A 14,973-nucleotide genomic window follows, 5' to 3' on the forward strand; every position below is an offset into this window, starting at 1 on the left:
TGTTTAGGGCCACATTTCTGACTTTAGGAATAAGAACAGGGATATTTAATATGGAGGATTTATAGGATCAAAGAGAATTAATGGCACTGAGCAGGTGAGGAAAATCCAGGGGAAATGCAATCTCCTGTCAGGCATGGGGTGAGCCAGGGAGACTCCGTGTTCCTGGGATGGGAACGGTGGGACCCCAGGTGGCTCAGACACGCTGCCAGTCCTGAGCCAGTCCTTCGGGGTCCTGCTGCATCAGGACATGCCTGACCCTATGGAATGTACCCCATGGGCGTGTGGAGAGCGGGGACAGCACTTCCAGCAGAGCCAAGGGAGGCCCAATTATCCTATTGGAAAAGGCTGGATTTTGTCCTTTGCTGTGGGGCAGCTGGCAGAGGGGGTTTGGATCTGGATTTGCTGCAAGGGCTTTTCCAGAGGAATTCTCCTCCCTGGGGCTGTTGCAGAGCTGTGTGCACACAGTGCTGTGCCTGTGCTCCGGGATGGCCCTGCTGGAGCAGGGAGGTGCCACCAGGTGCCCTCTGTGCTCCCTGCAGCCTGAGCCATCCTGGGATTCTCTGCTGGGAATTACTGCTCAGGAAATGCCCTGTGCCCACACCAATTCCCACAGTGTCCCGCTCCACTTAATTCATGGTATTTGAAATCAAACAATCAAGGAAATCATTTCTGCAGCCCAGGGAAAGCAAATTAATGGATTCATTAATGAGGAAGACAAGGCACAGAGCCCTTTGCTCTCACATAAAGTCGTGTTAGAGGTTTTTAACCAGGCTGGTAATTATTAATACTTTTAATATTAGGACGGGTTAATCATGGGGGTATCTTTCCAACCCCAAATTCCTTGCTCAGCAGTGAAAACAGGAACAACTCAGCTCCTTCAACACCTCAAGTTTGATCTTCCCAGTGCTGGGAATGTGCCACGGGATGAAGCCTGACCTTGCAAGGTGACAGTGAGAGCAAAGCAGGATTGGGGTGTTCATGCCTAATTGCACCCCAAACAGGCATTCAGGCAATTAATTAACACAGTAACACCATCCTGGAAGGCCATAAGACATTACCTAGGGCTTAATTTGCAGTTTAGGCTTGGTTTGCTTAGGAAAATGGGGCAGGGTTAAATACCCCAGGTTTTTCTTGGCAAGGCAAATAAATCTTTTCTAGTGAAACATCAAAGAAGAAAAAGTCACTGAAAGGAGTATCAACAGTTTCTCTAAAACCCTTAATTTTATTAAAAATTTTAAGCCAGACTTAACACTGGGTAAGATGTAAAGTTCACTTGAGTCCCTTTTTTATTGCCCATCTCAACGTTGTTGAAGTCTCGGCTCAGTCCCAACCTCCCCAAGAATTCAATCAGAAGCTGCTCGTGTTTTTTTCTCCTCGTGGCCTTTTCTCTTCATTTTTCCTATTCTCTCCTCATAACCAATTTTCTCCATGGATAAACTTCGCTCCAACTGGGAGAAACAGTAAAGCAGCAAACCCTAAAATCTCCATGGAAAGAGCTCGGCTCAGCTTATATGGGGTCAGTCATGCCAGGATAATACTTTTTTATTTCATTTTTCTCCCATTTCCATTGCCAGGAGGGCTGATCCAATAACCTTTGTTGACACCTCACAGCTCTCCCTGATAAAATCCAAAACCAGGCTTTGAAACGTGGACAAAAATGGAAAATGCAAAGTGGAAAAGCAGAAAATAGCTGAAATATTTCAAATGTTGCCTTAAAAAAAGTGCATCCTCTTGCTACGTGCAGCTGAGAAGATGAGAAGCTGGAAAAGCAGCATTTAGTGTAAATTCCAGGTAGTTTTGTAACTCTCTGTCAGCAGCAGCTGTGCCTTGAGTTCTCCTGGCTCTGATCCATCAGCTCCTCTCTCTCCATTTGCATGAGGCAGTTTTGTTCTCTGAGCACCCACAGTGTTGCTAAACCTCTGAGCTCCAGGAAAACGTTGTTGGTGCCATAAATAAATTATGTGGAGGGGAAAAAAATCCCATGTAAATAAAAGATGAACCTGAATCAACCTCAGTGCAAATATTCCAACAGCTCAGGAGCAGCCACGAACACTTCCCAACACTTCTTCAGTTTCAAGAGGTAGGTGTGAAAAAAAAAAGAATTATGAAGTTGCACCAACTTGTCCCTGAGGGTGCCAGTGATGATCCAAATGTCAGGAATGAGTTTGGAGCCTTTCCCTCCTGTTTTCTCTCCATACAAAGGAGCTGAGAGTGAAGTCTGTCTGTGTATCTTTATTCAAACTGAGCCACAGAACAGATGCTCGAGGGGTGTCTGCACAGTATTTATCAGAAGACCTTTTACAGACAGGTTCCCAAAGGACCAATCCATCAAATCCAGCACATATTTGTTAACTTTGCCCCACCTGTACTTCTGGAACAAATCTAACGACCCCTCCAAGGAGCCTGGAAATTCATCAGGATGAGCTCCAACAAGGCCAAGCTTGGACCAGTTTGGAGGCAACACCATGGAGCATCTCCCACAGGAAGTGTTTTTTTTCCCAGAGGATGAATTCCTGCAGTGTCACCACAGGAAAAATTTCATTAATGGTAGCCTTGATCTTGTAGGGTGTCAAGGCAAGTCCTAAAGACAGAAAGTCCATGAAATGTTAAAAAAAAAAAAGCACTTGGAAATAGAAATGCCTGAAAGCCGTGTGAGAGGGGCTATAAAATATTGATGTGCATCCCTAGAGTGGAGGTTGGATGAGCAGGAAATGCTGCGGTTCCAATGAGCTGTCCGGCTCCCCAGCGATCCAAAGGCTTCTCCAAACTCCTTGGAATGGTCAGAGATCCAGCTGACTTTCTTTTTTTCACAATTCCCATGAACACTGCATGGATTTTGCTGAAGTTTCCAAGCCAATTCCAGAAGCCCACGGTTGGCTCTGTGCTCCATGGCTGGCAGGAAGAGCATCTGGATAAATCAATCCCGACTCACCAGGGAGCTTGAGCATGGAGAAGTCCCCAGCCTGCCCCGTGCTGTGGTCCCTTCCAAAGCTGCCACCCTCATTTCCTCAGCCTTCTCACCCTCTCACTTCATTTTCCCTACTGGATTACAGTTCCTCCTCTTCCATGTTGAAATCTTGATGATAATGTGAAATTCCTTGAAATTTTTTCTTTCTGATTGCCAAGTTCTTTCTTTCAAATACACCTGACCAGGTAGGGCTACACAAGGTTTTTTTGGGTTTTTTCCTGGCAGTCTTCTTCCTTGGGGGACCAAAATGAATGGTGCTCCCACTGGGAATCACAGAATTCCTAGAAAAGTTTGGGTTGGAAGGACCTCAAAGCCCAGCCAGTGCCACCCCTGCCCCGGGCAGGGACACCTTCCACTTCCAAGTCCCAATGTCCAGCCTGGCCTTGGGCACTGCCAGGGATCCAGGGGCAGCCCCAGCTGCTCTGGGCACCCTGTGCCAGGGCCTGCCCACCCTCCCAGGGAAGGATTAAGAGCATTAAGGACCAAATCCCACTGAAATTCATTATTCTGGCAAAGGAAGCGACTCAAAAACACAACTGCAAGATGGAAAAAATGCTGATGCTTTGCATAACAAATATTTTCAGGACATGGACAAGTGGGAACAAAGTCCATGGGATGCACCAAATGCTTCCTGCAGGTTGTTTTCATCGTTAGATCAGGATTCTGCTCATTCCTGAACCAGAAAAGGATGCTGGAAATGTACTTGGCAAAGCACATCTACCTAGGTTGGCAAAGATAGCTCTACTACTTTTTGGGTGCCTTTGGGGTGTTTCTGCAAGAGCCCTCTTGTTTCACAAAGAAATTAAAAAGCAAGGCAGCACCAACATCATCTGGAAATTAAAGACCCATCACGAGCTCCAGTTTGACTTCCCTCGTGGTATTTCCAACTCCCACTGCTTCAGCCCTGTGGCCATTTTATACATATTTCATAAATTCCAGAAATCCTTTTAGGCAATGCATTCCTGGCTTCATGCTTACGCAGTTCCCTTCTCAAACCCAGCCTAAGCAGGTCCCTTCTCAAACCCAGCTTAAGCAGTTCCCTCCTCAAACCCAACTTAAGCAGTCCTGTCTCAAACCCAGCTTAAGCTGTTCCCTTCTCAAACCCAGCTTAAGCAATTCCCTCCTCAAACCCAGTTTAAGTAATTCCCTCTTCAAAACCATCTTAAGTAGGTCCCATCTCAAACCCAGCTTGAACAATTCCCTTCTCAAACCCAACTTGCCCAGAGCTCCTGGTTCATCCCTGTGAAGAGTTTTCCATATTATTCACCCCCAAACTACAAACTCTGCAGCACCTAAACCAGCCCTAAAATTGCTGGGAATTTTGGCAAATCCAGAGTGCAAGCTCACGTCTCCCTTAGGAATAACTTACTGTGGCACTAAGGTATGACTGTCTCTGTTAATGAGATGGGAGTGTGGCAGCTGGAACAATTTCTGGATGCCTTGGGAAGCCTTCACCAGGAAGCTGGAAGAGTTACCCTGCTGCTGGCTAATTCCAATGGGTGGTACTGGTCAGTGAGAGTGGAATTCTCCGGGAATTCCATGTGTTAAGGGAAAGGTCTTTTGCCATCACTCGTTTTTTTGAAACTGCAACACCAATTTTGCTGAGCTGCTTCAGAGGGGGATGCCCCCAGAGCATGGAAACTGCTGCTCCAGTGGTTCCATCTGATCAAGCAAAGAGCTTGTCTGGGAAAAGGAAATATTTGGCAGCTGCAGGGACTGGTGTCACCCCTCCTGCCACATGGAACAGATCCCAGCTGCACGGAACAGCCATTCCCTGCTCCCATTGCTGCCTTCTGTGTCGCCCAACCTTCACATCCACCTCCACAACCCAAAAGGTGTAAAATTCCCTATATCTGGATATAAACAAATGGTTCTTTCTCCTCACCAATTTCCCAAATTGCCACAAGTCCCTGGTAGTTTTTCTCCACACAGAATTTTGCTCCTGCAGTTGTTGTCATTCCTATAAAATACCAGCCTAAGGAAGAGCTGGCACACGAAACTCAGCCCTGGTCAGGACACAGGACAGCCTGCCCTGAGCTATAAATAGGGCTGTCAATAGGGTCACTTTCCTTGCACTATAAATAAGAATTTTATAAATAGTGTTCCTCTGCTAATTGCAGAGTGTTAATAGAACCTCTGGTGTAGATTAACCGCAGCTTCATCAGTTTAAATTTAACTCGTACTTCCTTACTATTTCAAGGGCATTGGATACTGGGGAAAAGGCACAGGAGACAAGGAAAGGCACAGTCTGGAAAATGATCAGGAATGGGTGACTTGAATTATTTGGGGGTTTTTAACTCTTACAGTGCAAACCAGAAATATCTGTTGCAAAAGGGTAAAAATAAAAAGCATAAATGACTTGTTGCTTTTTATTTCCCTGAATGAATGCTTGCTAAATTATCTAATTCTTAAAAGTATAAAGATTATTAAAATATTATTTTGCTAAATAATCGAATTCTTCTTCCTCTCTTTGCCCCAAGGCACGAGAAGGGAGGGTGGGTGTTTCATCTACCAGGCTGGGAAAGGAACTCTCAGGTGTTCCCCACCTGTGTTCAATGGACAGACCGTGGGTTTTGCAATTAATAATCAATAAACAGAAATCAGAACTGGGATTTCTGAAGGGATTCCCCAGCTCAGCCTTTACGGAATACTGGATTTCCAGGAGTGGAGGCCTGTGAGAGAGCTCAACACAAACCACTTGTGTCACAGCAGGGTTGAGGGGATGGAGATCAGCCCTACCAGAGCACGGAATCCTCTCTCTCACCAGAACCCAAGGAGGGCTCCAGAACCACTTCCAGGGATCCACAGGGATCATAGATCCAGCTCCTGGACCTGCCCAGACACCCCAACAATATCCACACTGCTCTGGAAGCTCCTGGCCCACAGGTGGGTCCCACATACTTCAAAAATCCAATGGATTAATTTTCCTTTCCAACATTTGCAATTTTTTCTTATTTTTCCCATAGCTTTTGGCTCCCTCCTGCAGGTTTCTTGGAGTTCCTGCACTGGGGGAGGCAGGGAAAAGTCAATCCCTATCCACCCTCTCTGTGGGTTTCACAGATCCGTACCACATTCCCATGGAAGGTATGTCCATGCCTTTTGCTGGTCTGTGCCAGTGCTTCACAACCAGAAAACCCCCCCAGGGGCCGTGTTCCATTTTTATGTCATTTTATGTCATTTTTGAATCTCATTCCCAGTAACTGCAGGGAGCAGCTGGATTTGCAGCACTGGGGCATCCAGGCTTGTTTTTTTCTGGATTAAACCCCCCTAATTCCCTCAAGCTTCCTGTACAAATCATTATTTTACTCTCCTGTCCTCCTGTATCTCCTCTGAGCCACAGAGCTCCCAGCAGGGCTGTGTCCTTCTCCCAAGGATTCTCCATCCCCCCATGGACTGGGATAACACCTTGCTCCAACATTTGCCAGGAGCTGATGCCTTTCATGCCGTGAACTCCGTGTGTGTCCCACTGTAACACCCAGATCCCTTCCCACAGTAATTCCAGCTCCTCCTTCATTTCCATTTGGTCTCTCTGAGATTCTAATTGTCACCATTGAGTTTTGCCTGGTTGATTTAGGGGCACTTTCCCTCAAGTGGAAATTCATCAAGGACGTATCTGTGACTTTATCACCCCAAATTAAGAGGCCTCTCTGGAGAAGATGATCCAAGGCTCTTGTTAAGCTCTGGAAAAGGTTTACACTGGAGTTCCCCCCAGCCCCAGGCAGAAGGAGGGACTTACTCTCTGTCTATGACCAGACAAGTGACCGCTTCAGCTGCGATGACGTTGGCTGTCCTGACATCCTCCCTGAAAGAAAAAACACATTTCTTCAGTTATTTCCATGCCAACCTTCTGATTTCCAATGTACAGGCTTCTTCAAGCACTCTGAGAATAAATTTCTGGCTTTCACAGCTTTTCCCTGATGTTTTCATCATCCATATAGTTAATAAAAGACTAGAATTCCAAGAATATAAATTTAATTCATTTTAATCAGGTTGATTTGTTGTTCCAGTGTTTCAGAGTCTGCGCTGCATTTTCTGGGTTCACTTTATCCCAATTCCCTCCAGCCTTTCCATGTTCCAAGGGTAAGTGGATCACAGGCAAAAGAGACCTTCCCTCTTCTAAACACACCTCATTCACTGAGGCTGGAACACCACTCTGCGTTTCCATTGAAGCAGAAAATGAGATTTACAGGTGCTCTTAGGAATAGAAATCCCCTTTTAAAGACTGGAGGTATTAAAGCAGGAATATGGTTAAAGAAGGGTGATGCACGTGCACTCTCCCTCTGAGGTCATCATTCATTTACTTTAATTGCTTTGGAGCTCTCTTCATGTTCATATCTTTGAAACAGAGCAAGCAGAAGTACAAGGGAAGAACATTAATATTCCAGCCTGTGCTGGAATGCTGACTCTATTAGGAGTGGAATTAAGTGTGTATTAGTGCTAATTTACCCCACTGATAAATCACATTGTGCTAATTTAAAGCAAAGGAGAAAGCAGCCGTGGAATAGCAGTGGATAATTTTCGCTCTTAACTCCTAAAATGTGGGTAAATACAGAGAGGATAAGGAAAGACAATATTGAATTCCTCATTAAGTGGCTTAGCCACCTTTTGCCAATATACTGATCCATTAAAACAAGAATTCAAACTTGGTGGTGTCCACTAATTCCAGGTAAAACTCAACACACTGGTCCCGTTATGCCAGAAGCCACAAAAAGACATTTATCCCTTTAAATGTATGGATCAGAGACATGATTATTGTTACTGTTTTATGTTTAGATGATTACAGAGCAGGAAAATACAATACAATCAGCGGCCTCAGTTCAAACATTTTCAATAAAATCTGAAATGAGACATTCAAATGCACAAGGGACCGTGGTGGTTTCTGCTGTCTTGTCCTTCATCCATCCTTTTCTAGAAGGTGACTTTGGCCAGCAGCAGCACAGGGAAGTGCAGGAATCCGTGGCGCTCAAGGCAAATGAAACCTTGGAAGTGCACGGCATGAAAAACTCCACGTGCAAGGCATTAAGTGGAAAAGAAATTACTAGGAGGGGATTGAAGGCAAGAGCAACTACCAGCAAGTGCTCAGCATTAAACGAGAGAGTAACTCCTACAAGTAAGTGGCATTAAACACAATAAATCATTACTACAAGTCCAAGAGTAATTCCTAGCAGTGTGCAGCATGAAATGAAATGTTTACCGCTAGTAAGTGCACAGGACTACTCGCAGAAGGAATTACTACAAGTGCATGGCATTAATTGCACCAAGTAATTGCTACACGTGAACTGCACCAAACACAAGAGGAATTGCTGTAAGGGCACAGCATTAAGTGTAATAATTACTACAAGTGCAAAGCATTAAACCCAGAAGTTACTACTAGTAAATGCACAGCGTTGAAGGTAAAAGTAACTACTACAAGTGCAAGGCATTAAATGCAGGAGTTACTACAAGTAAGTGCACGGCATTAAATGCAACAAGTAACCACGGTATTGAATGAAAAACAACAAGTGCAAAACACTAAAAACAAAGGTAATTACTCCCAGTAATTACTTCCAGTGAGCAGCATTAAATGGAACACTAATTACAAGCAAATACATGAAAGAACTAATTACTAGCAGTGCAAGATATTAAATGCAGAGGTTGCTCTCAGCAAGTGCACAGCTTTAAAGGCGAAAGTAACTATTACCAGTGCAACAAGGAATTGTGACAAGTGCAAAGTAATTACTGCATTAAATGCAAGAGACAATTAATTACTGCAAGTGCATTAAATACAAGTAATTATTTTAACAGCACTGAACGCACAGGCTGCTATTAGAAGAGCAATGTGCAAAAGACAACTTATTAACAAATAATTAATTAATTAATTCCCAGCAGTGCCCACCACCCGCCGTGGCCCCAGGGAGGAGGAGAGAGCACTGACTCGGACACTCCCTGGCCTTCATCCCCCTCATCCTCACAGCTGCTTCCCGAAAAGGCGCACTCCTCATCTGTGGAATCTCCCCCGCTCTCCGAGCGCTCCATGGCCGCGGCCGCTCCAGCATTTCCCCTGGACGCTCCTGATCCCCTCCAGCTCTGTGCTCTGTGTCCCCCCCGGTATTTTGCAGCTCCCCCAGCTCAGAGCTCAGCACCTGCAGAAAGGTCACAGCTGCTGCGGGGGCTCTCGGCCGTGGAAATCCAAGAGGGGAGGATTTGGGAGCCCTCAGGAGATCCTTGGCTGTGCACAAGGGCCAAAAACCCCATCAGGAGACCTCGTGTGCCCTCTTCAGCTCCTTAACCCCACGGTGGAATTAGGTGGTAATGATATCCACATTCCTAAACGTTCCCAGGCGTGTCAGCACACCACTGGAAACACGAAGCCATTGTTTCAGGGGTGAAATGCATAGATCTGTTTTTCTGCTTGCAATTTACAGCCCACGTCACCACATTGGGAAGTTACAACAATTTTGCTTCTGACAAGCTGTCAACAACTTCATTTAAGAAGAGAGAAGTTCATACTTCAGCTTCTGTTCCATGGCTTTACCTCAGGCTTCCATAATTTGCCCTAAATGTAAAAATATCTCAGGTGATTCCCGTTGTTTTGCTTTTTTTACCTTCCTACATCCTCAGACTGCTTGAAGTCCTGCCCCAACACCTGCTCCCATAGCTCCCACTGCTCCTCATCCCTTGGATGGGGACTCCACCCAATGTTTGACAGCCCTTCCTGTAAAGGAATTTTTCCCAATAGCCAACCTAAACCTCTTCCGGTGCAATCTGAGGCCCTTTCCCCTTGTCCTGTCCCTGTTCCCTGCGAGCAGAGCCCGACCCCCCCGGCTGCCCCCTCCTGTCAGGGACTTGTGCAGAGCCACAAGGTCCCCCCTGAGCCTCCTTTGCTCCAGGCTGGTGGAATCTCAGCAGCAGCTCCTGGGAGTTTTTTTACTTTTAGAACTTGAGTGCAGCAAAGACAGAGCAGAATTTCCTTGACCAACAGAGCCTTGAAAGGCCCGAGGCCTCGGCTTCATAAATATTCCAGTCAATTATCACAAAGGGCTCCTTTTCTTTTGTAAATCTTGTTGTACAACCCTTGGCAGGGCTTAAACCTTTCGGCTGGAGCCTCTGGGAACAGAAATATATTTTAGGAGCAGTCAGTAAATGCTAACGAGATGCTCACAAGGCATAAGACAGAGTATTAGGGGGAGCTGGTACATTTTCTATTTGGAGAGTTGTACGTTTTGCTTATATTAAGTAAAAAAATCGATAAAATAATATTTTTAAAGCTGAACGAGCTGAACTGTTGTTCTCTAAGAAACGTTTTGTTTTCCCAATATGCCTAAAGCTGAAATCACACGGGGTTTTTGCTACATGTCCTCAAACTGGGGTACCTTGGAGTCAAATCCCTCCTGCTGTATTTCATTCCCTTTTAGGAGGTGAGATTTTAATGCCTGAGGGGATTTTTAGAAGATTCTTTATGAAATGCCTTTTCCAGCACAGCTTTTTCCAGTGGCACCTTTTATTAGTTTCACATTAAAACCTATTAAAGCTGAGTGGAGCGCGCTGTGTTTATTCCTGCCAGCGATGGGCTTTTATATCGAAGCCAAAGGCAAACGGGCGCTGGCTTCTCAGGAGGATGAAGTGTTGGGATCCAGACTTTGGTCTGTGAGGGGTGGCTTCCCCCATGGAAATCAGGCACATCCAGGTGACTGATGCAGACATGGACCACAGAATTCCTTAAGTTTGGAGAAGAACTCCAAGGTCATCAAGTCCAGTCTTTGACTGATCCCCATTTTGTCAACTCCTTCCTTGGGAGGGTGGGCAGGCCCTGGCACAGATTCCCAGCTGGGGCTGCCCCTGGATCCCTGGCAGTGTCCAAGGCCAGGCTGGACATTGGGAGAACCCTGGGACAGTGGAAGGTGTCCCTGCCCATGGCAGGGGTGACACTGGGTGGGCTTGGGGTCCCTTCCAGCCCAAACCATTCTGTGACCCCATGGGCACAGCCACATCCAGCTGTTTCCTGATGTTCACCATTTCCTTCCCTAAAAACGAGGATAAAACCCCATTTCTTGTCTCAAGAAACTGGAGAACCTCAAAGGACCACCCAGAGCAGGTGGGTCAGTGCCTGGTCCTTGGTGGCCTCTCTGCAGAACCTGCTGCTGCCTGGGAGAGGCCCTGGCAGAAATCCCCTGTCCTGTGGGACCTCAGGAGATGAGTGCTGAGATCATTTGGGAATGGTGCTAATGAGGGTTTGCAGAGCAGAGCCAGAAATAAAAAATGAGCTCTTCCCTGGTGGGTTTGAAATGATGCCACAGCACTATCCAGAGGTTTCTAATTTGCTGCTGTTCCCATCCTTTAATGCATTTTCCCCCCTTCCAGGACTGTACACTTGGCCTGGTTACAATATTCGTATTAATAAGGTTGAATTAAGGCATTTAGGACAAGACACATCAGAAAAGAGAAAAAAAGGGGAGAAATCAGTTATTAGCTTGAATTTAGTGATAACAGCTCAAACCCAGCATCTCTATCCCCACTTTAATCTTACTGGGTATTTTCTGATTACACTGTGACTTTCAGGTGGGAGATAAAACTCACCTTTATTGGGTATTCTGAGGAGTGGTACCCAAATTTGGTGACCTTCTATCCTTTACAAAGAGGGATTTGCCTACCTGGAGACTTAAAAATGTTTTTTTAAAGTTTTGGTTACCTTTTATTTGTAACCATTTCTCTAACTTCACTTGCATCTTGGCCTACATTTGCAGCAGGGCGAGATGCAACAACCACCTGCCTGTTCTTGATTTGGAAAAAATGAATCAATAATGAAGGTTTTAAGGGCCAAAACCAAACTAAATCTCATGGTTAAAGGGCTTGCCCTGAGAATCCTATCCAAGAAATCCAACTGGAATGGAAAGAAATGAATTCCTGGCCTGGGTGGGGGTGACCTGGAGGAAATTCTGATGCTGGGACTACAACAGTAGTGTTAGGAGAGCCGTTCAGGGTTGTCACCCAGCAGATTCCCAGGAGGAAAGGGATGGATCCCCATTCCCAGGTTCATCTCCCACTGATGGTGCCATGTTGATGGATGGTGCTACTGCTTTGAACATCCCAAAAAAATGTATTTGTGGCAGTGACCTCGACTCCTCCACCTCTTTTGTGCTGTGGAGCAGCTTCTCGCCTTCTGGTGGACGTGTCCCACCCTGCCATGAAGGATTTCCCTGCTCTGAGGACACCCTTTAGGTGATTTGATAGGGGTTTGATATGGCAGGTGCTGCTGAACACCTGAATGTGAAGGTGGAAGAGTCAGCACTCAGCACTGGGAAGGCACAATAAAAAACCTCAGTAATTATTACACCCATAACTTCAAGCCCTGATGACCCTCCAAGGAACCTTGTCTTCCTTTTATCATTTTTATGAGGCAAGCAGGTATTTAAGAACAAATTGTGATGAATCTGAGGCCGTTCAGCACAGGAAGGACTCACAGCACTAAAAGTGAGGAGCAAAAGTTAGTCCATGCTCCTCCTCCATGGGAAGGTCTGCCCTAAACCACTTCCAGTGTTAAAATAGGTAATAACTTATGGAAATTTGATTAGGGATTAAAAGGGTTTTTGTAAAATAAAATGCCTGTCCAAAGAGGAAATACAATTCAAAGCTTAAATAAAACATATATGGAAAAAAAGCCCAGACATGAGGCTGAATTACAGCCCTGGATTTTGAAAACGGCACTGGAATAGTCTGGGAAAGTCACCTGGAAATCAAGAATTGCATTTTCCTAATAAATGTTCTGATGTTAATATTCCCATGGGTCTTTCAGGCTTGGCAGAAAGTAGCACTGCGTGTCCTTGGGATGTCAGTGTCTCCATGGGAATCAAATTCCTCTTCAATTAGTTTTCTAAAAAAAGGGGAATTTTGATGCATTCAGGACAGAGTGAAGTTTTAGGTAAAAGTTTCTGTCTTCTGGGAGTATTAACATTCCAAATGTGTGTTTCAAGGAAGGATCCCACTGTTGAGGTGCCCAAGGCCAGGTTGGACACAGCCTTGGAGCAGCCTGGGACAGTGGGAGGTGTCCCTGCCCATGGCAGGGGTGGCACTGGATGGGCTTTGAGGTCCTTTCCAGCCCAAGCCAGTCTGGGATCGTTTGATGTTCCCTGTATATAATATATATAAAAACAGTAACTATTTATCTCCTGGCAAATAGCACTTTGCAGATCCACAACTCACAGGTAACAAACCACAGGGGAACACAATTCCCTGTGGCTCTGAAGTGCTGCTTGTTGGTGATGAGCCAGGAGCCAAAGTCGGACATTTCCAGGAGCCAGGAGTGCCGAGGGAAGGTGGCCAATGGATTTGGGATGTCTGCCCAAACACCTGTGACAAGCAGCACCCTCAGCTCAGTTTCCACCCAGGTGTTCACGCTGCCAAGTGCTAAACAGCCCCTCCTGAAACACGTGCCCACAGCCAGGAGGCTCCATTTCCCAAATCCCACGTTTGCAAAACACAAATTCCACCCTCTGCTAATTCCACTTTGTTTTTCTGACTCCTTCAGGCAAACACAGGGATTGGCAGTGCTGGGGTGGGAACACTTGGAAGTCAGGGAATCCTGGAATGGTTTGTGCTGGGAGGGGCACTAAAGATCAGTCCACTCCACCCCTGCCCTGGCAGGGACACCTTCCACTGTCCCAGGCTGCTCCAAGCCCCAGTGTCCAACCTGGCCTTGGGCACTGCCAGGGATCCAGGGGCAGCCCCAGCTGCTCTGGGCACCCTGTGCCAGGGCCTGTCCACCCTCCCAGGGAACAATTCCTTCCCAAGATCCCATCCAGCCCTGCCCTCTGGCACTGGGAAGCCATTCCCTGTGTCCTGTCCCTCCATCCCTTGTCCCCAGTCCCTCTCCAGCTCTCCTGGAGCCCCTTTAGGTCCTGGAAGGCATTCTGAGCTCTCCTGGAGCCTTCTCCTCTCCGGTGCCTGAGGGCTGCCATCTGTCACAGCCCTGGCTCTGCCTTTCCTCTGGGCAAACTCCATTTCTGCCACCCCTTGGGGAATCCACCTGCCTGGGAAGGGAATTCCAATGAAATCCAAGAGCTGCCACAACACACTGAGGATATACACTGCAGGCATTCCCACTGAAATCCTTATTGGTGGTGACTTTTAAGGCTGAAAGAGATGATTATCTCATCCCTGATCCTTTGCTTCCAAGTCCTGCATGGAATCTGGTTTAAAGCCCTGTAACTGCACCCAGCCCACCACAGCTGGATCTGCCAGCATCAGGAGAAGCGAGGAATGACGGAAGTGTTGGAAAAGCCCTCTAGGATCACTGAGCCCAACCAGCCACCCAGCAGTGCCCAGTCCTCCCCTCAACCCCGACCCCACACATGCACAGCTTGAATCCCTGCAGGGAGCCACTGCATCCCACCTGTGCTTCCCACTGCTGACATGGGGACAACGCTCAGAAATCCCTGTCTGCTGATGGAAAAAGCATTCTCAGTGGGCCCAGCATTCCCATTCCTCCCAGGAATCCCTCAATGATGTTGATATCATTTACTACGGTGTTTCCAGCAGCCGAGACAGGCAGGGAAGAGCAAACACAGCCATAGGAATGTTCTATGCGAACTAAAACTGGTATTTGTAGGTGAACTGTGGCTTAAGTTTAGTCTGAAGTGAGAGATGAACCCGAATCTGAGTGACACAATGCTGACACTGGGATGGTAAAACCTCCTTGCCTGCCAAACCCATTAATGATTCAACCTAATTACTCGTGTAATTTATTCAGAATTATTGTAATGAACCAGAGTCTCACTAGTCCATAATTAATGGTATTCCCCAAGTGAAACAACCCAGGGCTATGAAATGACCACTTTTTCATTAAAGTGAAATCAAACCCTGCCACACCCCATCCATTGCTGTTTAAATCAGCCAGTGGGCGACAAGAGCATCTTTAAGATATATTAAATGTTAATTATCCCATTCAAGGACAATTCAATTAAACCTTGAACGAATCAGAAGAGTTCTAGAAACCAGAGCTTTGCAGACCTACTCTCCCTAAGGAACTT

The 14,973-nt window shown here is 46.4% G+C and overlaps 1 protein-coding gene across 3 annotated transcripts in view; it reads right to left on the minus strand.

Moving 5' to 3' along the window:
* The window catches only part of PRKG1 (protein kinase cGMP-dependent 1), a 371,601-nt gene that overhangs the window by 58,124 nt on the left and 298,504 nt on the right, over positions 1-14,973 (minus strand). For all 3 annotated transcript variants that reach the window (XM_039553813.1, XM_039553812.1, XM_039553814.1), the window contains exon 8: positions 6,705-6,770. In XM_039553813.1, coding sequence (XP_039409747.1) covers positions 6,705-6,770 — 66 coding nt within the window. The remainder of the gene's footprint in view (positions 1-6,704; positions 6,771-14,973) is intronic.

Source organism: Corvus cornix, chromosome 6 (assembly GCF_000738735.6).
Source record: "Corvus cornix cornix isolate S_Up_H32 chromosome 6, ASM73873v5, whole genome shotgun sequence".
NCBI classification, from domain to species: Eukaryota; Metazoa; Chordata; class Aves; order Passeriformes; family Corvidae; genus Corvus; species Corvus cornix.